Source organism: Callospermophilus lateralis, chromosome 2, assembly GCF_048772815.1.
Source record: "Callospermophilus lateralis isolate mCalLat2 chromosome 2, mCalLat2.hap1, whole genome shotgun sequence".
NCBI classification, from domain to species: domain Eukaryota; kingdom Metazoa; phylum Chordata; class Mammalia; order Rodentia; family Sciuridae; genus Callospermophilus; species Callospermophilus lateralis.
The window spans coordinates 17,548,030-17,570,787 of NC_135306.1; the positions used below are offsets into that span (position 1 = coordinate 17,548,030).

General features: G+C 40.5%; 1 protein-coding gene across 5 annotated transcripts in view; it reads left to right on the forward strand.

Moving 5' to 3' along the window:
* Astn2 (astrotactin 2) overlaps nucleotides 1–22,758 on the forward strand; it is an 847,605-nt gene that overhangs the window by 786,438 nt on the left and 38,409 nt on the right. For all 5 annotated transcript variants that reach the window (XM_076845613.2, XM_076845612.2, XM_076845614.2 and 2 more), the window contains one exon: nucleotides 7,530–7,671. In XM_076845613.2, the coding sequence (XP_076701728.1) occupies nucleotides 7,530–7,671 (142 nt within the window). The remainder of the gene's footprint in view (nucleotides 1–7,529; nucleotides 7,672–22,758) is intronic.

The window sequence follows — 22,758 nt, forward strand, 5'->3', positions numbered from 1 at the left end:
TAGATAGGGTGAATACGATAAGTCCTTTCTGAAGAAGGGGCATATAAGCAAGGATCTAGTACGGAGAAGAAGTGAGCCCTCCAGACACTGGAACCATAGGTGCAAATATCCTATATTTTTATCATATGAAGGCTTAGATTTTTAGAGTCTGACAGATCTAGATTTGAATTTTAGTATGCGAAGTAAGACCTTGGGAAAATGACTTTAGATCTGTGAACACTTGATTTTTTTTTATTTACAAAATGTCAATCATAAAAAAAAAATCATTTGTGTCTGATAGAACTCCTGGTTGCAAGTAGCAGAAATAAAATGGAAACTACTTTTGCAGAAAAGGAAAAACACCGACCTGTGTATCTAAAATATCCAAGGATAGATCAAGTTTTAGACATGACTGGCTCCACGGATTCAAATGATGTCACAATGACTCAGTCTCTGTCCCAGGAGTTAGCCTAATTGATCAAGCCTGCATCACTTTCTTTTTGGCATCTGTCATAGGATCTCTGACCATCACATGGCAATTTCAGAAGGATGTAAGAGGTCTTTGCCTCATAAATGATGTAGACTGAGATTGAGGAGAATTGATGACCCATTCTAACACCGGCATGTTGTTGGCAGAAAGAATCGGGGCATTTCAGCAAGTCAACCCAGTGGTATCCACTGGAGTGTGGACTTGAAGATGAACCAGAAGTCCCTTAGTACAATACCTGGCTCGTGGGAATTTTTAGTAGATATTCCCCTTTTGCCTGTTTTTCTTTCTTTCTTTTCTTTCTTTTTTTTTTTTTAATTCTTGTTTTCATGCCAATCTCTTCTTCCCAGTGCCACGAGAGTCCCATTTACTGCTAACATTTCATGCAGGAAACAGCCTGGCTCTCCCAAGAGAGACTTCAAATGCCCAGTATTGGTGTTGAGGGGTTGGGAGTGGATCCAGGATTCAAACACTTAAGTTCAATTTTACAGAACTCTATAAACAGCTGCATGGCCAGCCTTGTGCGAGGTTCTGGTAACTCAGGTATGATCAAAACACAATTTCCACCTTAAACATCTCATAGTCTGGAGTCAAACATGTAGTAGGAAAAGCCCAACTTCGTATCCCAAAGTTCTGGTTCTAGCCTTTTTCATTCCTAGGCGGATCTTTATAAGCAAGATATTTAAAACCTTCTTTTACCCTTATTTCCTCTCCTGTAAAAGCACAATTAACCTGATCCATTTGGTTGTATTTAACTTTAATCCAGATAGATTGTTTTGAATGTAGGTAAAAATGTCAAGCAGAGTTCATACCACATAGTAAGAGGCAAGTAAACATTTCTATATTCTCTCTTCTTTTTTCTTTTCTTCCAAAATTGCTTCCCTTTGCAAAATAAATAAATAAATAAATAAATGGAAGTTTCTTGGGAGTTAGAAGTTATATAATGTGTCTAAAAGCAAATGAATTTGATAAATAAAAATGTAGCCTCTAGACAGATTGATGAGATTTGATGGAAGTAAAGTAGAAGGGGCCAGGGGAGCACTGACATTTGTGAGCCATCTATGGACAGGATATACTATATATGTCATCTTATTGATTCCTTACCTGGTTCTCTGAAATAGATATGACCATGTCCTTTTCAGATGAAGAAGTACTCTGCACATTTAATCACTCATCCCTAGATAAAATACATAGTTGGTGAGTGATGGGCCTGGCTTCAAAACCAGGCCTCGTCTTTCCCACAAACCAACTGTCTTTCCACTAACTCATACATCTGTACCTTAAAGGTGAGCATCATTACATACTGTCTTTTTTTTTTTTTTTTTTTTTTTTTTTTTTTTTTTTTAATTTAAGTAACATTATGCTTTGGAAGGAAAGAGCTAATTGCAAGTGTTAGGTGTGAGGCCCTTAATCTCTGAATGTCTACATTTGCCCAAGTGAAGGAAAGATGGGGAAGTGCACAGAAAGCCCTGCTTCTCCTTGGGTGTCATGCCCAGTTATTGTTTATGCAGTTCCTGGTGCATAGTAAATACCTATTTGGAGTATGTGCAAGTTACAGAGAGCCCAGCCTCAGAGCAGTCACTAAGTTCCCTTGGTGTTTTCTGAAGAATACAGAGTCCTGAGTTGGAACCCTTCTCCCTACCTGAGCTAAATAACTCACTGCATACCCCCTTCCATTTTGGAATTTCCTTACTGCTTTTCTCCCAACCTGTTTTCAATTTGTTCTTGTGGCCAGCTTTGACTATGACCTCAACCCAATCAGAAGGAAGAGGGTGAGGGGAGAAAAAGAGGGAAAACAAGGAGAGAGAGGGTTGTGGAAGTGCTGAAAGGAGAGGGAGAGTTGAGGAGGGGGGTGAAGCCTTTAGGAAAATTGCTCTGTGCTTTGTTGCTTCTTTCTGAAGCTGCAACAGAATCACGATTAACCTCTTCTGTGGAACATAATGAGAGTAGGGCTGGAGTCTGAGGGGATAAAGAAATGTGTAGGGGTCTGGTCCCAGCCCACTCGGGTTACAGCCCCAGAAGAGCTGTAATGGGGAACAGGCACATTCCTGAACAGCGACTTCCAACTCCCTGTTTTCAAGGAATGGAAAACAGAAAAAAGATTGTTAGAGACCTGGTAAGGCTTGGGTGAAGGGGGGGCAGCATCCTGGGTTCATGGAGGGTTCTCCAATGGGAACATGGCATTGTACCCAGGAAGCGTCCCAGGCAGAGTAGGCCAAGGAAAGGCTCATGAAGCTCAGTTGCATGAGAGCTGGATTTGGCTCTGGACTCTGGCCCCTGAGTAGCTGTAAATCCTTAAATTAGGGTGCAGTATTCCTGATCCCCTTTTTCAACAATGGGATGTGGCATAGTTTTAGAATTCAAACATTTTTAGCTTAGCCTTAATTTTTTTCATATTTTATTGTTGCATTATAGTTACATGCTGTAGTGGGAGTTCAGCGTTACATATTCGTACATACACACAATGAAACAATATAATTTGATCAGTATCATTCCCCAGTATCTCCCCTTTCCCTTCCTTCCTCTCTCCTCCCTGGTCCCTTTCCTCTACTCTACTTTTATGTTCTTTCTATTTTCATGATTTCTCCTACACATTTTCCCCCATTTTTTTTTCTCTTTATCTTTCTCACATGAGAGAAAACATGACCCTTGACTTTCTGAGTTTGGCTTATTTTGCTTAACATAATGTTCTCAAGATCCATCCATTTTCCTGCAAATGACATAATTTCATTCTTCTCTATTTAGCCATGAAACTTTTAAAACAGGTTTCTATAAACAGTCTTTTAAAACTAAATAAAACACAGACCATTAGCATATGACCTAGATCAAGTCAGAGTTGATCTGGTTGGAGGTTAATAGAGGAGACGCACTCTAGTCCCCTCTATCATTAGTGTTCATCCTTACCTTTGGGGTTATATATATTCTAATTGGTAAACTGCTGTTAGAATATATTATATATTGGAAACCTACTGAATCCCTCTGTTTCTTCTCAGATTTGTATCTTTCTCAGGAATTCCAGATTTAAGAAGATGGCAGAAAGGAACCATGGACCCAACATGGTACCTGGTGTATAGTCAATGCCCAGTAAATATATATCATTCATGCTGAAAAAAGTGGCCAGAAATTGAAGAGAAAGGGCTCCTCTGGCAGCTTTGAAAGCCCTTTAATTCTCCAAATATCTCACAGGCAGGCTGATATAAATGATCCTAGACCATAGGAGTGAAGACACCAAGTTTTTGTTCCATATCTACCTCCCACTCTGGGTATGGCCGTGGTCATGCCACTTTCTTTCTCTGACCTTCAGTTTTATCATCTATGAATGGCGAAGTGTGGATTAAAAAATGTCTAAGTCTTTATCTCTGTTACCATGACAAGAATAACAACAAAAACAATAATGACAGCATTTTTGAGGCCTTACTGTGTTAGGCATTTTGCTAATAGTTTATATACAATATTTTATATGATATTCACAAAATTATATTAGATGCCATTAATTTTAGCAGATAAGAAAATAGATGTACAAGGTTAAAGAACTTGTCCAAATCAAGCACTAAGTGGGATTGTACCAGGATTAAGTCCTAGGCAGTGTGAATTCTGAGTGCATGTTCTTAGCCACTGCCCTGAATTACTACTTATAAGACTGTACTGTGGCCACATGTGGAGTATAGTACATTGTAGAACCACCATACTGTGGTTGAATCTCACTGATTTGCATTTGAACACAGAGATGCTCACAGACCTTTTTAGTATCCCCTCCACGAGATGAGGAAGGGGACTGAGGGGTCACTTCATTCACCTGTCTTCATTTACATTGCATTTAAATCTTCTGAAAGAGTGCCAAGAAAAGCAATCTTACAATTTATCATATGAGTCTGTTCATGTATTTAACAACCCTTCCTGTTGTTGGATTACAAGCTGTAGAAGGTCAGGGACCATTTGTTTTATGGTCTCATTCTTCAGGCCAATAGAACTAAGAGTGGTGTATATTCAATTGCAAATTGAATAGCTTTGAGGAAGCTCACTTTTTAACACCCTCATTTTGAAACTTTCTGTAGGAGGCAGCATGGTATAAAAGAAAAGGTAAGGCTTTGGAGTTAGAATAAGGGTTCAAATCTCAGCTCTATCCCGTCCTCATTTTATACTCTTGATCTTTACTTTGGGGATAAGAACATGTAACTTGTTTTGTTGTTGTTAGGATTAAATAGAAAAAAAAAAGTTTGTACTAAATACAGGTTCCTTTCCTTTGAACTTTCCTTGAGATCTTTATACAGATCTAGTCCCAACTAGAACTGGACACTTACATGCACCTATAGTACCCTTGATAGGAATAGTTACACTTCAAGTTGTCCAGCTTTTCCACTTGAATTAAACCTATGAACATTAAAACTGTTTAGAACTTTCTCACTGACCTGATCATGTTTATGGGAGTTTTATCCATGGTCCAAATTATTCTGAAATTCATGGAAATATCTAGAAAGCTATGCCCATTTGAAAATGAATGTCAGCCATCTTTTGGCTTTAAGGCAGTTAATTAATCCTGGCCACAAGCATACTGAATTCCCTCATGAAGAGCCAACTCTTTCAATGGCTATCTGGAAATAAATTGAAAAGCAGACAGACGTGGAACCAAGCTCAAAGAAAACAAATAAAAGCAGCCAGACTTGAAATCCTGGGAAACCAAATGAAACAAGACCCTCACTCCATCCAATGAATAATTCCATGTTTTTCCCTCTTTTCAATTTTTTTTTTTATCACATACATTGCTCTGCTTTGGTATCTGTTGGAATGGCGATATTGTTGGTTTATGATTGTAACCATGGAAGAAATTGACCATAAGAGGCTTGCAGATGAAATGAGGGATGCCAAAAGTCATGACAAATATGTTTTATTTACCTCTTCATTTTACTGAAAAACCTCTGGTTCTAGAAATCTTTATTTCTTTCTAGATTCTTGGCTTTACTTTCTAAACTTAAAACACACAAAAGAGATATTAACTTCTTGTCATGGAAAACTGAGACTTTGAGAGGCTTACCGGCTTTCAACAAATAGTAGCAATAGATTTCAGCCCATGTCTGTCTTATAGTTGCAGCTGAAAATGCATATTGCTGACATAATTCTGATTAAGACATTGAATACAGTATCCTGGTGCCAAGTCAATGAACTGTACATATCCTTTGCAAAAAGTTACCCATCAGATCTGCTATATTAGACTATAGGGACAAATGTTATAGAAGAGTTAGTTTGACTGAATCCCAGGACAATCCAAACAATTCAACTAAACAAATGTTAAAAGACTCACTTTTTATATGAAGAATAAAATGTTTTTGTTTTATTTTTTTACTGCACTTTTTTAAGAATGAAACCTTTCTTTGAAAGAGCAATAGGAATTGTAGGTATATTCTGCTCAACCAGCTTCTTGATCAAGAACGCCCACGTGTCTTTTCTGAGTTCTAATCTTTTCAAGTTCTTAACCAACATTGTGGTTCCATAACAGTTCCATTTCATTGGCTTGTTTATAATCCCCAACGGGGAGGACATAATTGAACCAGCATTATTACTAGAAATGTATGAAAATACAAAGCCCAAAGAACTCCACAGAAGGTATGATGAGGAACAAAGAAATAAGAGTTGGAAGGCCCCATTTTATTTTATACTGTGCACTGTAAAATACCTCTCATGCCTACTTTGCTCCTAAATCATCCCATTTTAGAATTGGAAGGAAAGTTAGAGGCCATTTCGTCTGGTTCATTCACGTTATCTATTTTTAAGTAATTTTTATTGATATCTTTTTCTTGTTTGAAAAGCAATATATGTTTATTGAAGTTAATTTAAAAAGTAGAGATAGAGCAAAAAATAAGATTTAAAAAGTGCTTGTTATCTCATCCTCCAGACAGAGCAACTATTAAGCATTTGCAACATTTTCTTTCTTCTGTTTTAAAATTCATATATATGTAAAATTTCCACAAAATAGATTATTCTGTAATATTATAACCTGTTTTTTTAACTTAATAATATGCCATGAGTATCCTTTTATATAACTTCATGTTCTTTCACAAATTATTTTTAATGGCCATAAAATACCCCATTGCATCGTTGAACTATAACTGAATTGATATAGCCGTTTCTACATTGTTAAACATTGAGTTATCTCTAAATCTTTGCTATGTATCACCAGTACTATAGTGTTTCCCGTTCTATCTTAATTTTGCCCTTATAAATTAACCATGCTATTTTACTTTATTTTTTTCAAGGCTCATAAAATGCACCTTAATCTTACAAAAGAGGAAACTAAGTCACAAAAACAAGAATTTTGTTGCCCAAAGCTATACAGCAAAATATATATGCTGTATATATACATATGTGTGTGTATATATACAGCATATACTTCTTCCACTGTCCTTTCCTATACTCATGACCTTTATTGCTAATCACTCATAGGACTCTTTGCCCTTGACTGTCTACATCTCTGTCCATCACAGCATGACTCTCCATGAAGGCTGTAACAGTGTATAAGAATAGCTACGTGATATAAAATCTCTTTTTTCATTAGTCCAACCTTTTGTTAAGCAAATAAGAAAAATGCAATCCCAAAAAAGAAAGACTTTGTCTAAGGAGTTAGGAAGAAATTAATGGTTAATGACAGTGACAAGGCCAAAATAGTTACTTTAGCAGAAAGGAAGCATAATCCCCTTGTTTTCTTTTTGTGTATTTTTATTATATTTTATTATATTGATTTACTTCATTTTAAGCTTAATACAAGCTTTATAAGAAAAATCTTATAAAATTTTATAATTTATAATTTTCTAAGAAAAAAATCTTATAAAGGTAGGTATTAGCATTCCCACTTTATAGGCATAAAAACTCAGGCATAAATTTGAATGAAGAGTCATCAAGGCTAGATAGTAATCAGTAACATTTTCATATCTTGTGTTTTGTTTTTTTTCTGCCCACTAATCATCCTGAAGATAGTATCCAGACTTTCAGTGGGTTTGGACAGCAGGGCATGAATGTTGGCTCATCAAGGCCTGAGCTGGGGAGCTCATCTGTTTTTGTCTCCCTCCAGGAGAATTCCTGAGTTTTGCTGATGACTTACTCTCTGGCCTGGGCACATCTTGTGTAGCAGCTGGTCGAAGCCACGGAGAGGTCCCTGAAGTCAGCATCTACTCGGTCATCTTCAAGTGCCTGGAGCCCGATGGTCTCTACAAGTAAGATGTGATGGGTATGTGGGGAGTAATGGCAGGATGATTTCAAGCCTGGGAGGGAAGGTAGCACTTATGCTCTTCAGGTCAGCCGAATGTTTCATTAGACAACCTGTGTGTGTACCTTGAGGTTCTGAGGGTTAGAAGTGTCCATTTGGGAAGTACGGTCACTGGGAGTCACAAAATCAGTGTGCTCAAGAGCCCAGGTAAAGAAAGCAGAAATTCAAAACTATTCATCCTACTGACAGAGAATCTGCAGCCCAGAGGGGAATCAAGATCACAGAGCAAGTTATCAAGGAGAGCTGGATGGAAACCCCTGCCTACTGCTCTTTTCTGTCTTTCATGCTGTTTCCCTTTAGAAACATTATATATCCGAGACATATGTACACACACACACACACACACACACACACACACAGAAGTATCTGTACCATTACATCTCCATGGTACAATGCGTAAGTCACTGCATTTAAACCTTTGCAGATGAAGTCATTCTCAGATTCATTTGTTAATTTCAGAAAATAAAAGAGGCTAATTTTTCAATCGTTTCCTACTTTGATGAATATTGCTACATCTGGATGGCTTTCTAGAGACTGACTCTCTTCATATACCCTAATTATGGATCCATAGGCCACCTCCTTAGTAGCCTAGAAAGCTACATTTGTTAAGAAGCTAAGCCTTGTTCATCAATTATCCAACTTATTCATTTATTCTTTTATTTCATCACTCAGTGATTCATTCACTCACCCATTCACCTATCCATCAACCCAACATTCTGCCATCTTCCATTTATCTCTCCCTCACATCTTTCCTCCCTCTTTCCCTTCTCTATCCATCCCATGTGTCCATTTATCCTCACTTATATTTCTTCATTTTATTCATTCTTTCATTTAGCAATTGTTTTGTTTACATTTTTATTTACTCATCATACCTCATTTACTTATATAACAGACATTTTCTGAGGGTTTCTTATGTCTTGGCACTGCATTATGGACTTTAGGTATGAATGTTAAATTAGCCAGAGGTCCTATTCTTAGATAACTTAGAACCTAGTGATAGTGTAAAAGGCCATAAACATTGTATTCAAGTCTGACTTTAGTCCTTTTACTTATATGACCTAAGCTCTGCCTTTGTAAAACAGAAATAATAAAACCTAGTTTATAGAGTTAAATGATAATTAAACATTAATTAAACATCGGGGTTAGCACAGTATCCTAAGTATATGCTCAATAAATATTAGCTTCTCCATAATCTCTGAAACTCTCTTACCTCTAAAGCACATTGAATCTCCCATTTCTGCTTGCTTTATGAAAATACTGTGACTTTTCCAAAAAACATGTTGCCCTTTTGAATGTTTGACATATTCAGGCTTTTTGCTAACGTTCAACAAATTAGTGCACCAAACTCAAGAACATCACTGTAAGCTGGGAATTGGACCTTCTGACCCTGGCTCCGCCACTGAGTGTCTCAGAGGCATTGGGCTTCAAGATTTCTCTTAAATCACTTGGGAGCAGTGAATTCTATGACAGGAATCCCTGTGCTGTGCTGTCAGAACTCTTTTGTGAAGCATCTAGACAAACTTCACAGTGGGGGTAGAATGTACCTCAGGCCTCAAAGAATGACTGCAGTTCTCATAGTGATTGGTGGAACTGAGTTCAGATTTTACATCCTGACCAGTAAGCCCTGCCACTGTGACTAGATTAAGAGGCATAGGGTCCTCTCCAACTCTAAAAGTTTTGATCCCATGAAGAAAATAGCATTTTCAGAATTTCTTGGTGGTTGTTATCTGGTTCCTCTGACCAGAGGCAGACAGACCTGAGTTGAAATCCATGCTTTCCCCTTTATCAGATGTGTGCTATCAAGTTACTGAATGAGGTGCTCAACTTCTGAGTCTCCACTTCCTCCTGTGGGAAGTAGATGAAATGGTGTCTGGCTCACTGGGACTCTAGGAGGCCCCAGTGAGATAATGTGCAAAGGCTTTCTGCTTAGTGATGAGCTCCTGGAAGGAGTCTAAGAAACGTCAGCTGTTACCCCTGTTGCTGTTGTTGCCCTTGGTGATTGTTAATTTCAACTTCCTCCCTATCCATTCTTCAAGTGATGGGAGAGAGAGTAGTTAGCAGAAAGGGTCAGAGTCCCATCAGAAGGAGTAACCATATCTCTGGGTGGCACTGTCGGGGACTTGTGTTGGATAATGTCTAGAGATCCGTTATATACAGCAATGGAAAGTTTTATGGATCTGCAGAAAAGCAATTAACACAAGAGATGCCATATCAGTTGCCATCCTCCAAATATGATGAACACACTCCTGTGCCCCTTCTTCTCCTCACTGCCTGGCACTTTTCCTACTCACCTCTTGAAGTAGGGAACATTCTTCCTCTGTCCTGGAAATGTGCTTGTCATGAGTGTGTCCTCCCTATCTCTGAACACTTCTTTATTTTATTTATTTATATATTCATTGATTTATTTTTGAGATTGGTTTTGTTAATGGCCCTGGGATCTGGGCCACTCTGACCAGGAGCCAGAGGGTTATTCGGAATGTTCTCTCATCCCACTGGCGGCCCTCCTCCTATGATGTCGGACCAACGTGGTCTTGTGTTTTAAGATAGTTCCCGGTGTTCTTTCTTGGGGTTTCTCCTTTTCTTCTTGCTAGTTTCCTTACCAAAATTTGTTTTCTTCTGTTTGAGCCAAAAAGGCCATGTGAGGCAGTGGAATGAGCACAGACTTGAGGGACAGACTGGGCTGGGTGTGGATCCTGATTCTGCCCTGTACACACTCCTAACTTGACCCCCGGCAAGTCATTTTTACACTGTTCCACATGATAGTTTCTTTCTTTGGAAAAGAAGGTTGGTGATCTCTTCTATTTCATAGAATTATGGAGAAGAGGATTGAGTTGAGAAACTACAAGAACAGGCTTTACCAGAATGCCTGGCGCAGAGGAAGCCTGCAGGAATGTTAACAATTTTCTTCTCATTTTATTCTTCTTGACTCAGTCCTTGGTTATCAATGTCTTTTTCTTCCAAGAACAACCCTGGAGGAACTTGTCCCTATGAAGCAATTTGAAATCCCACTAGCCCCCAAAGGAACGACCATCCAGAATCCTTTGGAAAGAAAGAAGAGAGAGTGGATTCAGATGAGAGAAGGCTCAAAAAGAACTTAGTTGAACACAGCCTGATTGCAGTCCCCCCATGTAGGCTTCCACAGAGATTCAGGTGTCAGGAGACTGGAGCCCCCGGCTCTCCACCAGGAAGCCTGGGTTCACACCCTGTTGCCACCATTTCTGCCTCTGGAACCTTGGGCTAAACATTCCTATCATTGTATTTGCTGTGCCAATTCAGCATGTTTAAAATGAAGATGCACCAGATCCCCCACAGCTTGAGAGTTCTGCATACTTTTACCATGGGACTTACTCTCATTCCATCTCTCCTTATCCTCCTCCTGGGCTCCTGTCTTTTCAATTTCTCTAACTTTTGTTTTGCCCCACCTGTGCCTCTCTGTTTCTCTGTATCTCTGTATCTTTTAAAACCTTTTCAGGAAAGTATTTCTTTACAGAGTCCTATCTTCGTCTGACATTCTCTCTTTTTCTTTTTTCTTAATATATTTTAAAATAATTTATATATAAAAATTTATATATATAAAAATGTTCATTCCACTGCCTCACATGGCCTTTTTGGTTCAAACAAAGAAGACAAACAAACAAACAAAATACACACACACACACACACACACACACACATACATAATGACTTTATTTTATTTATTTTTATGTGGTCCTGAGGATCGAACTCAGTGCCTCTCACAAGCTAGGCAATCAGTCTACCATGGAACTACAACCCCAGCCCTTACTCCTTTTTTTCTATTTGTTATCCTCTTAGTTTCTGCTTCTGTATGTGCGTCTCGGTCTCTGTTCCATTTCACACTTGAATTACGTTCTCTCTCTCTTCCAATCCGCCCCCCATCCAGCCCCATTCCCTCTCTCCACCCATCTAGAAAGGCAAATTGCTTTTGCAGCCCCTTCATCCATGTAATTTCACACAGTGCCTCAGGGTGAGACCAATTGGAAGAGTGAAAGTCAAGTCTGATTTTCTGTCCTAAGCTCACCCTGGTGTAACAAAACAGAAACATCAGCACCCGTGCCCTATTTAAATTGAATTTCCTTGTTTGTTTCATTTGTTTTGCTTTGAATGAAAACAAACAAGAACAGCAGAGAGAGGGGGTGGGTACCCTGAAGGTCTGCGAGCGCAGCCAGCCCCTGTTTCCCCTGGGGTGCTGAAATCCAGGGATGACCCTGAACAGGAGTTTCTATTCAGTGCCAGTGACTGAGGCCAGTCTGGGCATCTGTGGTCCCTGTCCTTGCCTGGCTAGAGGCTTAGACACCCTTCTTGTAGCTGCTGTCCAATTTCCTATTACCCAAGGTAATTAGCCTCTGTCTTGTCTTGGCTGGCTTGCCTGTCTCGAATCATGGATGGCTGCCAAAGAGTCCTCAGCGAACATACCAGCAGCAGCCAGGCCTGATTCCTGGGGTGGGGGACGCATTCCCACACATCCAGACGCTTGCACCAAGCCCACCCTGGCTTCATCCTAGGGAAGGAGTGCCAAGGGAGCCTGGGTACTGCAGCCAAGTGCCAACATCCATGGTGGGAACAGAGTCTTTAGAGGAAAACTCCTTAGCAGGGGTGAGTGGGGTTAGAGGAATAGTGGAAAACCAAGGCCCTGGAAAAGGCAGGGCATTGCAACAAAACAAAACAAACAATGAAGCTGAGGTCAGGTGTCAGACTACTCTCAGCCATACCTTGGGCCACTTCTTTCCCCTCCTCTGGCCTTCATGTTCACATCTGTGTTAGGAAAGGTTGACGTCAGTCAGTGCTAAGACTTGTCAAAGGTAAGGATGGAGAGTTCAAACCAAGATTCTGATTCTAAGTGTGCCACCTTATTTTTCTGGAAAATAGTATTGTAATACTTTGTTGAGAATTTATTTATACCAGAAACCATGCAAAATACATGTGCTGTCTCATTTAATCCTCACCCAAACCCTACAATAATGGTAGCTGATTCTCATCATTCCCATATCACAGATGGGAACACTCAGGACTTAAAGGAGTAATTTGTTTGCCCAAAGTCACATGAAAAGGAGATAGAGTTGAGAGTCATGCCAAGCTGACTCTGATGTCCATCCTCCCCTCTACTCACGTGCTGTCCACATCTGCCTCCCACACATGTGGAGTTGTTAGAAGGACCTGCTGAGGGTTGGAGTTGAAAAGGGATTTTTAACTGCAGGCAACACTGTTTACCACAGAAGAGGACCAGACATGGGGACAAGCAGGCCCAGATTATAGCTTACAGGTCCTGGGAGAAGGAACTTCTTGCCTCATGTTTTTTCTTATTTGTAAAATGGAAATAAGTAGTCTTATCCATCAAATGGACACAAATAATTATACCTCCCAAGGTTGTTGCAAAGATTAAACTAGATCATAGATGAGAAAATGCTTGGATATTTTCATCAGGATTTGAGCATCTGTAAAGGATTATCAGAGTCACTCCATGTTATTGAAGAATAGCAATAAAAAGAAGAATAAATTCTTCAAATCTACACTCCCAGTATTACCACCACCATCACACATACATGCACATACTCCCACTTTTAAATTAGGACTTTTCAATTGGCCACAGATTTTTTTTTTTTTTAACCTTGGCTCTAGTTCTTTCCCTCTGTGTAGCCTTGGGCAAGTTTTGTCACCTCTCTGTGTTTTCATTTTTTCATATGTAAGATGGCATTATAATAGTTCCTATTTCATGGGTTGTGAACATACAATGAGCTGAAACATAGCAAAAGACCAAAGCACTGCCTGGCTTATTGTGGGTGTTTTGCAAGAGGAGGAATAACCACTGTGATTACTATTTGCAAGTATATATTTTACCTTAGCAATTACACCTGGAATGTTGACAACATCATGTTCTTAGCATTCTGGTAGGAGAACAAGTTAGGTCTTCATCTCTCACTCTGGCCCCTTTACTCATCATTCACCAGGCACTCTTGCTAGAATATGCCAGTCTCTTCTTCCCTCAAGCTCTTTATCTCTACTGTTTCCTTTCTCTGAGGGTCTTCCATTGGCTCTCCCCATTATTGATTTCTTGTTTTCCTTCAAGTCTGTGATTAGATATCGCCTTCTAAAAAGAACTTCCTTGAAAATTTTCTCTACCATACATCCCGGTTGCCTCATATAGACAGTCAAAGCTACGGTGCTTACCAAAGTTGCAATTATTTAGTATCTGTTTACTTGTTTATTGTTTGGTTTTCTCACTGAAAGAACATAGAGCAGGATCTACATCTTTCTTGCTCTTCCTCTATCCCTGATGCCTAATAGAGTGCAGAGATACCAGTTAAGAATCCAATAAATACAATAAATGTTTGTTCAATGATTTGATGTTTTATCCAAAGGGCTTGTATAACTCTGCCCCCATGGCTTTGCTGATTCCTACCCACAGGGTCTTTCTTTTCGCTTATTTTTTTTCCTACTCTGAATAATTGTTTTCTTTTATTTTTTTATTTATTTTTATTTTTTAACTACACAACAGCAGTGGAAACCATTACAATTCTTATTACACATAAAGGGCACAATTTTTCATCTCTCTGTATATAAAGTATGTTCACACCAATTTATGCCTTTATACATGTACTTTGTTGTTGTTGTTTTTCCATTACAATTCTTAATTCACACATATACCACAATTTTTGTATCTCTGTTTGTATATAAAGTATGTTGTCACCCAATTCAGGTCTTCATACATGTACATTGTATAATGATGTCCATCACATTCCACCATCCTTGCTAATCCCCTGCCCCCTTTCTCCCCCCCACCCCTCTTCCCTATCTAGAATTCATCTATTTCCTCTCATGCTCCCCCTCCCTACCTCACTATATGAGTCAACATCATTATATCAGAGAAAACATTTGGCATTTGGTTTTTGGGGGATTGGCTGACTTCACTTAGCACTATCTTCTTCAGTGCCATCCATTCACCTGCAAATGCCATAATTTTGTTCTTTTTACTGCTGAGTAAAATTCCATTGTGTATATATGCCACATTTTTTTTTTATCCATTCATCCACTGAAGGACATCTAGGTTGGCTCCACAGTTTAGCTATTGTGAATTGTGCCGCTATAAACATTGATGTGGCTGTGTCCCTATAGTATACTGTTTTTAGGTCCTTTGGATATAGTCTGAGGAGAGGAATAGCTGGGTCAAATGGTGGTTCCATACCCTTTTTCTGCTTATTTTTGCCCTATTTCTACAGCTTTCCTCAGCAGACATCTCACATTACTGGCATCTTTTAATCTCAGGGATCTCCTCTGTAGCTACATTCTCCTTCTCATATCTTCATGCATCACACTCTCAGGTGAAGACTGCAAGTACTTCAGCCCTGCTGCACTTTGCCTGCTCTCCCAGGACTCCCTGTGAAATCTTGGTGGAAATCTTCATTACCCCTAACTCCAGCACCCTTCAGTTCTGCAGAACCAGCACCATATGGTTGATGTTAATGTCTGCTACCATCTTGAGCAGTAGCCAAGCCTCCTGGGCAACTGAGCACAGTGAAACAATTTCCTAGGCCCTCCTGTGCAGTAGGGCACTACAAGGGTATCTTTCAAAGGAATTTTTTCTTTTACATCCTTGAGACTGAGATGGGTATGGTCTTGCCAATTCCTGAGATGCCCTCAAACCATCTGTCCTATTGTCTCTTTGTAAAGTACTTAGCAGCTCTTTAGTGGTTGTAATGTCTTCAACAACCAAATCATTCTTGTCCCCAGTTTTATTTTTACTTTCTTGGCAAAATTTTGTAAGTTTTTCGTATTTTTACACTCTCTTCTCTGCTTCTTGTTTTCACAGTAAACTTGGTTAAAAGTTGCTACAAAATCCATACCACTGCCTGAATGCTGTGCTGCCTTAAACTTTCCTCCACCAGATGACCTAGTACATCATCTTTAAATTCAGTCTCACAAAAAGTATCAAGACTTGGGAAAATATAGCCTACTTCCTTGCCAGAAAATAACATGCTAGTCCAATTTCCAATAGTCCTCCTCCTCTGAAACCTCATGAGCCTAGTCTTTATCATCCATAGTCCTATCAGCATTCTGGCCTTCTGAACTCCCACGAGAATCACCCATTAAGCTCCACTTACAACATACTAAAGCTTTTCTAGCTTGCATCTCTAAACTTCCCAAAATTCATCTTTTCCTGCAAACCACCTTCAAAAGCTTCAGAACGACACAGTCAGGTTAGACACAGTAAAAAACCACTTCTCAATACCAATGTCTGTTTTATTCATATTTTTCATTATTGTGACCAAAAGACCTGAGAGGAAAAAATGTTGAGAAGGAAAAGTTTATTTTGGCCCCCAGCTTAAGAAGTTTAGTCTACTGTCAACTTGGGCCCATAGCTCTGGGCCCAAGGTGGAGCAGAACATCATGATGGAAGGGCATGGCAGATGAAGCAGCTCAGGACATGGTACCAGGAACCATAGAAAGATATTCATTCATCAGGGACAAAATATAGATTGAAAAAGCACACCCTCAGTGACTAATTCCTCGAGCCATACCCTACCTGATTACAGTTACTTTCCGGTTAATTTATATCAGTGGACTAATCCATTGATGAGGGCATACCTCTCATAACCTAATCATTTCACCTCTGAAAATCTTGCATTGTCTCACACATGTTCTTTTAAAAAATACTTCCTATCTAAACTATAACATCTTTCTCCTCTTCTTCTTCTTCTTCTTCCTCCTCCTCTCTTTCTTTGTCTCATAAATCTTACGTAATTTGGTCCCCAAAACAATAATCTCAAGCAGTTGCTATTACTATCATCCAACAGTTAAAGTCTACCAAGGAACAGAGAGGTTAGATAACTTGACCAGAGTCATGAAGCTAATAGGTGGAGAAGCCAATATTTGCACCCAGCCAATTCATGGCCAATGCCTAAACAGGAATTTACCACACTATATTATGGTAAGAATTAGGGATGTTGAAGGGACAGGAGTCAGCAGGTAGAAGCTGTAGGAAAGAGATCTTTTACATAAAGACCTATGCCTAGATGGGTTGGAACAAACATGCAAAACAAATTTTCAGTTCTCCCACCAAAAGCTAAGTGGTTACCCTAAATTCCAAACTTTGTCTTTGACTCCAGCCCTCCCAGTGTTATGCGAAGAGTTGAATTCTGATCTTGAATATACCTACTTCTCCATAAGCGTAGACTCACAGTGCTGTTTTTTAGTTTGTTTGTTTGTTTTTAGTAGCTGTTGATCTCCAACTTTCATCTGCTGTTGTTTCCTAGTCTCTAGATTCCCACATCTCTGAAAAGAAATTCAGGTCACTGGCCCAAAGATACCATTCCTAAAGCCCAAGGGGTATGGACCACATCCCTTTCCAGGTGCAGCCTGAGTAGCACACTGCTGAAGCAGCCAGGGCTACTACCACAGATACTATAATTATGTATCAGATGAAATCCCAATGCTTCTCTTTATTTACATTCCTATCCTACCCTCTTCATTTCTTCTCTTTGTGCCAAAAATCAGCACAAAGTTTACTGGAAGTAACATGAAATTCATTGGGAGCCCTCCAGGCTGTCTTTCAAAAGTGCTTGCCCAGATGATGGGAGATGAAAGACCCAGGGTCATCTGCCACGGGTCCTGAATAGCTGTTGGTCTTTGGGCAAGTGATTTCTACTTGGGAGGTCTCAGTTTCTCCATTTGTTAAAGAGGAACTGAAAGGATCCATATCAAAGGACCTTTTCAGAATTCAGAGGCTGTGCATCTCAAGAAGTGATGGAGGCAAGGAGAAAGACCACATCTCTGGTAATTGGTGAGGCAATTAATTGTCTGAAGCCAGGTGAAAGAATTTCATTCAGCTTATGGCTATATACTCTCCCTTAGCTTCAGTGACCCCATCTGTTCAGTGGATTTCCTGGCTCAAATTCCAGATGTAAACCAGCCAAACTTGGAGGGGACTTCCAGCTCCTTTGAGAAAGGAGATATGCAGTGAGGAAGCTTTCCCTGCTGACCAGTGCCTAGGTCACTGCAGCCTCTGAACCAATGTAAGCTGAAGCCACCACCCAAGGTGGATCCAGGACATACCAGGGAAAGAGGCCAGGAGGGCCTGACACAGTTCCTGTCCTGCTCTTCTCTGACTTCTTTCCCACTGTAAAATTTTACCATAATTATTTGTTTTTTAATTTTCATTCCTCTTTTCTCTTTCTGTCCCCCACTCTGTCCATTCTTCCCGCCTTCCTTTATTTTTGTATTCCTTCTCTTTTTCCCCATCTCTCCCTCCCTTCTTCCTTCCTTTCTAAACTGCTCTCCATATTTTCAACATCTCTGCTTTCTTGTTTTGTCCATTTTTATTGCCTCTGTCTGATTTTTCTTTGTTATTTTTGCTCTCTCTGTTTTCTTTTGCCTTCTCTCTCTCTCTCTCTCTCTCTCTCTCTCTCTCTCTCTCTCTCCCTTTCTCTCATAAATGCTACCTCCTATTCTGTGTCAGTCTATTTTTGGATTTTTTCTTTCTGGGTCCCTTTCTTCTCCTTGCTCTCTCCATGACTATACCTCTTGTTCTCTTATCATTTCTGTGTCTATCTTGCTCAGTCCTAGGATCTCTTTCCCTCCATCCCCTGTTCCTTTCCTTCCTATACCCTTATATCCCTCACCTCACACCCAGCCTGAGTACAAGAGTCTGTGCCTATTTTAGGCTCTGAGCTGAGCAGCCAGCTGAGTGTGACCAAGGATCCAAGAGGTCACCAGGATCCAGGGAACTCTAATGTCCCCAAACTTGGGTAGAATATAAACTTCCCTGGCTTTGGTGCCAGTCCTATTGGTCAGGGAATGAGACTAAGGGGGGCAATCTAACGGCTCAAATCCATTTAACATCAGGTCATACTGACCTCTCCAAAGTGCGCAGTTGAGGGCCCTGAGAGGGGAAAAGCTGTGCTCAAGCCAGAAGCAAATACAGCCATGTATCTTAAGCCAAGAGAGACTTGCAGAGGAAAAATAACGCTGTTTTTCAGCCGACAGACAGAGAGGCTCCTAAAACCTGCTGGGGACTCTCAAGCAGGCTGTTTCTTTCCTCAAACTGCATCAGGATTTCATCCAGGAATGGGACACCAGCCAGGGTTTTAGGGGGACAGGGCACAGACTGCTCCTTCGAACTTGGAGGGGGATGGTAAGCTGAGGCTGTGCTGCAGAGTTCGACCTTGAATGCCAAGCAAAGGCCTTAACTTTGTTCTGCAGCCGATGAGGAGCTAGATGAGACTTTTGGGGAGGGACAGGGTACCTGTGCTTTATGGTGACAATCCTGATCATGGTGTAGAGGACAGGCTGGGTTGAGCTGAGCATCTGGGAGGCCACTGGGTCCAGGTAAAAAGGGAAGGGTAGGGCCCTCATAATTTGGGATTCCATGAGTCTGTCCCTGAGTGAGCAATGTGCTGGGCCAAAGTAGAGTAGCATAGTCTTAGCTCAGTTCTGCAAACATCTGGAAATAGCTTTTCCTTTTCTTCACAACTGATTACAGTGGCCATCTACAAGGTGCCTCATGCTAAGGTAGGCACTTGGGATACAGAAATAGCCAAGCTCAGCAAAGTCTCCGCAGCCACAGTATTTCACAGCTATGGCAGTGAAACAGAAAGGACCAGGCTATTATATGATGCCAAACTCATGCTCTGATAGGAATGCCCTCGGGCTGTGGAGATACAAAGGAAGAGCTCCAAACCTGTCCTCGGGATTCTCTGCTACAACCTCTCAAAGAATTGAGGAGGGGTTGTCATGGGTTGAATTGTGTTGCCTCAACATTCATGTATAGGGAAAGCTCAGAATATGACCTTACTTGGAAATAGTGTTTATAGATGTAATGATTTAAGGATCAAGATGAGATCCTACTGGATTAAGTTAGTCCCCAAATCCAATGACTGGTGTCAGTCTAAGAAGAGGAAAGGAAAGGCAACAGAGAGGAGTGCATGTGAGGAGGGAGGCAGAGATTTTAGATATGCTATTCCAAGCCAAGGATGGCCCATCAGAAGCTGGAGGAGGTTAGGAAGGATGCTCCCTGAGAGCCCTCTGAGGGAGCGTGACTCTGATGGCCCTTGATTTCAGACATCTAGCCTCCAGAACTATAAGGCAATATATTTGTTGTTTCAAGCCACCAAACTCATTTTATGGTATCATCAGAAGCTCATGTGGAGTGAAGAGGGTTTCAGGCAGAGGACAGATTGTGGTTGGCTGAGAAACAAGAGGTAGCATGGTACAGCAGAGAGGGTCACTGGCACACGGAGGTCAAGGGAAAGAAGGAGAGCTGAATACAGAGCAGGGACCTTGGCTGGACCTTGTCCACAATATTATGGGTCCATGAGGAGCATGGGAAAGCTTCAGGGGAGATAATAGTGTAATGTGCTTCATGGCCACAGAGAACAAGGGACTTGTAAGAGAAAGATGAAGCATTTGAACAATGCCCAGGGGAAAGGAAGCAGGTCACCAAAGGCCCTAGAAATAATGCCTCTAAAGAATATTTGAGTGCCCGGGATTGTTTATTCATGTTAAACAGAAAAGACATGGGAGGCTGAGCCCAATGTCTTTAGCCTTCTGCAGAGTTGTGCAGGGTTAAAGGGCACAGATGTGTTCACTCTGACCCCAGAGAGCTGCAGGGCACTGTAAAGCTACAGGGGAGGTGGATTTCAGCTCCCTGTCAGGAAACATTCTATCACTGGCCCTTAGTGGGCTGGTGATCTCAGATAACTGTGAGAACACCGTGCCGAGGAGAGCAGAATGCTCATGGACATGAGGCAAGCGTTCAGCCAGGCTTTGAAAGGAGGAGTTTGGTAGTGATGTCATCGGGTCAGTGTGGCCAAATGCTTGATAACAGGGAGAACTGGGGCCAGTGGTGAGCTACGAACATGGTGAATTTAGCTCCAGCTACTCCTTACTATGTGAGAATGATGGTCCTGTATTGACAAATCTTCTAAGCCAGATGTTTTAGTGAAATCTCCCAATTAATACATATTAGCAACCAATTTACAATTGGGCAAATAAACCAATTCGGAAGGTAGTAATTAATCTGCAGTTTGTTATTTTGGATCTCAGTATATATATAGAAAGAAGCCTAAGAAACCTGCAGGCTTCATAGTCAAAGTAGAGCCAGGATTAGAACTTGGGAACCCCAACTCCCAATCCATGGCTTTTCCAGCAGGCTGCTTTCTATCTCAGCATCACCTTGTTAGGAACAAGGTACAAAGATATCTCTGCATAGGGAGAGATTTCTGTGGTGGGGTCATGAGCTCCACCTAGACTCTGTGCCCAGCTTTGTTGAGCATCCACCTAGGGTTTACAAAGAGCTTTGCTTTTTGAACCTCAGCTTCCTCACCATTATGATGGGATCAACAGAAAAGTCCCTTCCTGCTCTTAGCATCTGGAATTCTAACAATAGCACAAACTAGAGGCTGGGCCCTAACCTTTCCCTTTTCCCATTACCCTGGCTGCAGGCTCATCACTACACAGTGAGGGCTGTCTCTCCACCCCTTATTCCCCACTCCATCTGTGAAAGAGGCTGTCACTACAAGCCATCTTGAGGTCATCACTGGGAAGGTGTTAGATCACCATTAATGATGTGTAGAAAGTCAGAGGCAAGACAGAATCCAGACTTCTAGCATTTTCTTTAAGCTCTTTTCTCCTTTTCCCCAAGGACAGACTCTTCCATCACCAACAACCCCATTCTGCTTTTATATTTGAATTACACAGATTAGTAGCACTTGAGACCACAGGATCACTGACTTTAAAGCTGTCTTTTTGGAGAATTGAAGCCCAGGGCAGGGACCAGCATCCCCACCCAGGTCACTCAGACAGCCAGGGGCAGAGCTGGGCTGCACCAGGGCTCTTAAGTTCACTATAATGCACCTGCTGCTTCTTGTGATAGATCCAAGTGCACATGCACCCCTTATCCTCTTGAGTATGTGAGAGATTAAGAACATGGGGTTTTGAATCACACTTTCCTAGGTTCATTTAAATCTCAGACTTTCTGACTGCACAAGATACTTATTTTCCCTGGGTCATAATTTCTATATATGTAAAGTAGGGATATTGCTACTCCTATGATAGAATTTTGGTGTGAAACAAATGCAGAGTGGTACATGCAAAGTTCCAAGGAACTGGGTCTCCAGCATAATATCAAGTACATATATAAGATTTTTCTTTGATAGGTCTTCATCTGGAATGACCAGGGGACTTTTGCTTGTCTAATGCTCTACCCTCTGTGTACTTGCTCACACTTCTCTGTTCTCGTTGAACATCTCCCAGGAGTCCTTTGGACAAGAGATGTGACCAATGTGGGAAAGGATCAATTTTCCAAAACATCTGACATAACAAATGGGTTCTACTGTTCTTTGAACCCATCCTTAATATAGCTCATAGTGAACTAATATTGCCAGTGATCCAAATATAAGACAAGTTTAAGACCTGTATAAATATAATCCTGTATAAATATAATCCTGTATAAATATAATCCTGTATAAATATAAACCTGTATAAATACAGGTCTTATATTTGGATTTTATAAATAAAATCCAAATATAAGACCTGTAAATTTCTAGCATATACCTTGGCACTTAGTAGGTGTTTTATTCAGTGAGCACCAAAGATTAATAATAGGCATTACAAGATGAATGGACAGAGTCAGTCTTTCATGTAAACAACTGTAGCTATTAGCCAAGAACATAGTAATGGTGTGTTCTCTACCTGCCAATCACTGTCATTGTGGACTGTTTATAGAACTCTATTACATGCCAGCACTGTGCTAACATCTTTACGTCCACTGACTGTTTGAATCTTAACAATATAGTACTCTTAACAATATATCCACAATGATGGGTAATATGATTTCCCATTTTATAGCTAAGGAAATTAAGGCAGAAAGTCTAAATATGACTTGCCAAGGTCACTTAATAGTAAATGACAGAACTACAATTCTATCACAAATTGGCTGTAGGGCCCACACCTGTATATTCTTATGCATTTCTCTCTTAGGCACTGGTCAAGTTGGAATTTGAAGTCTTGTGACTCAGATGGA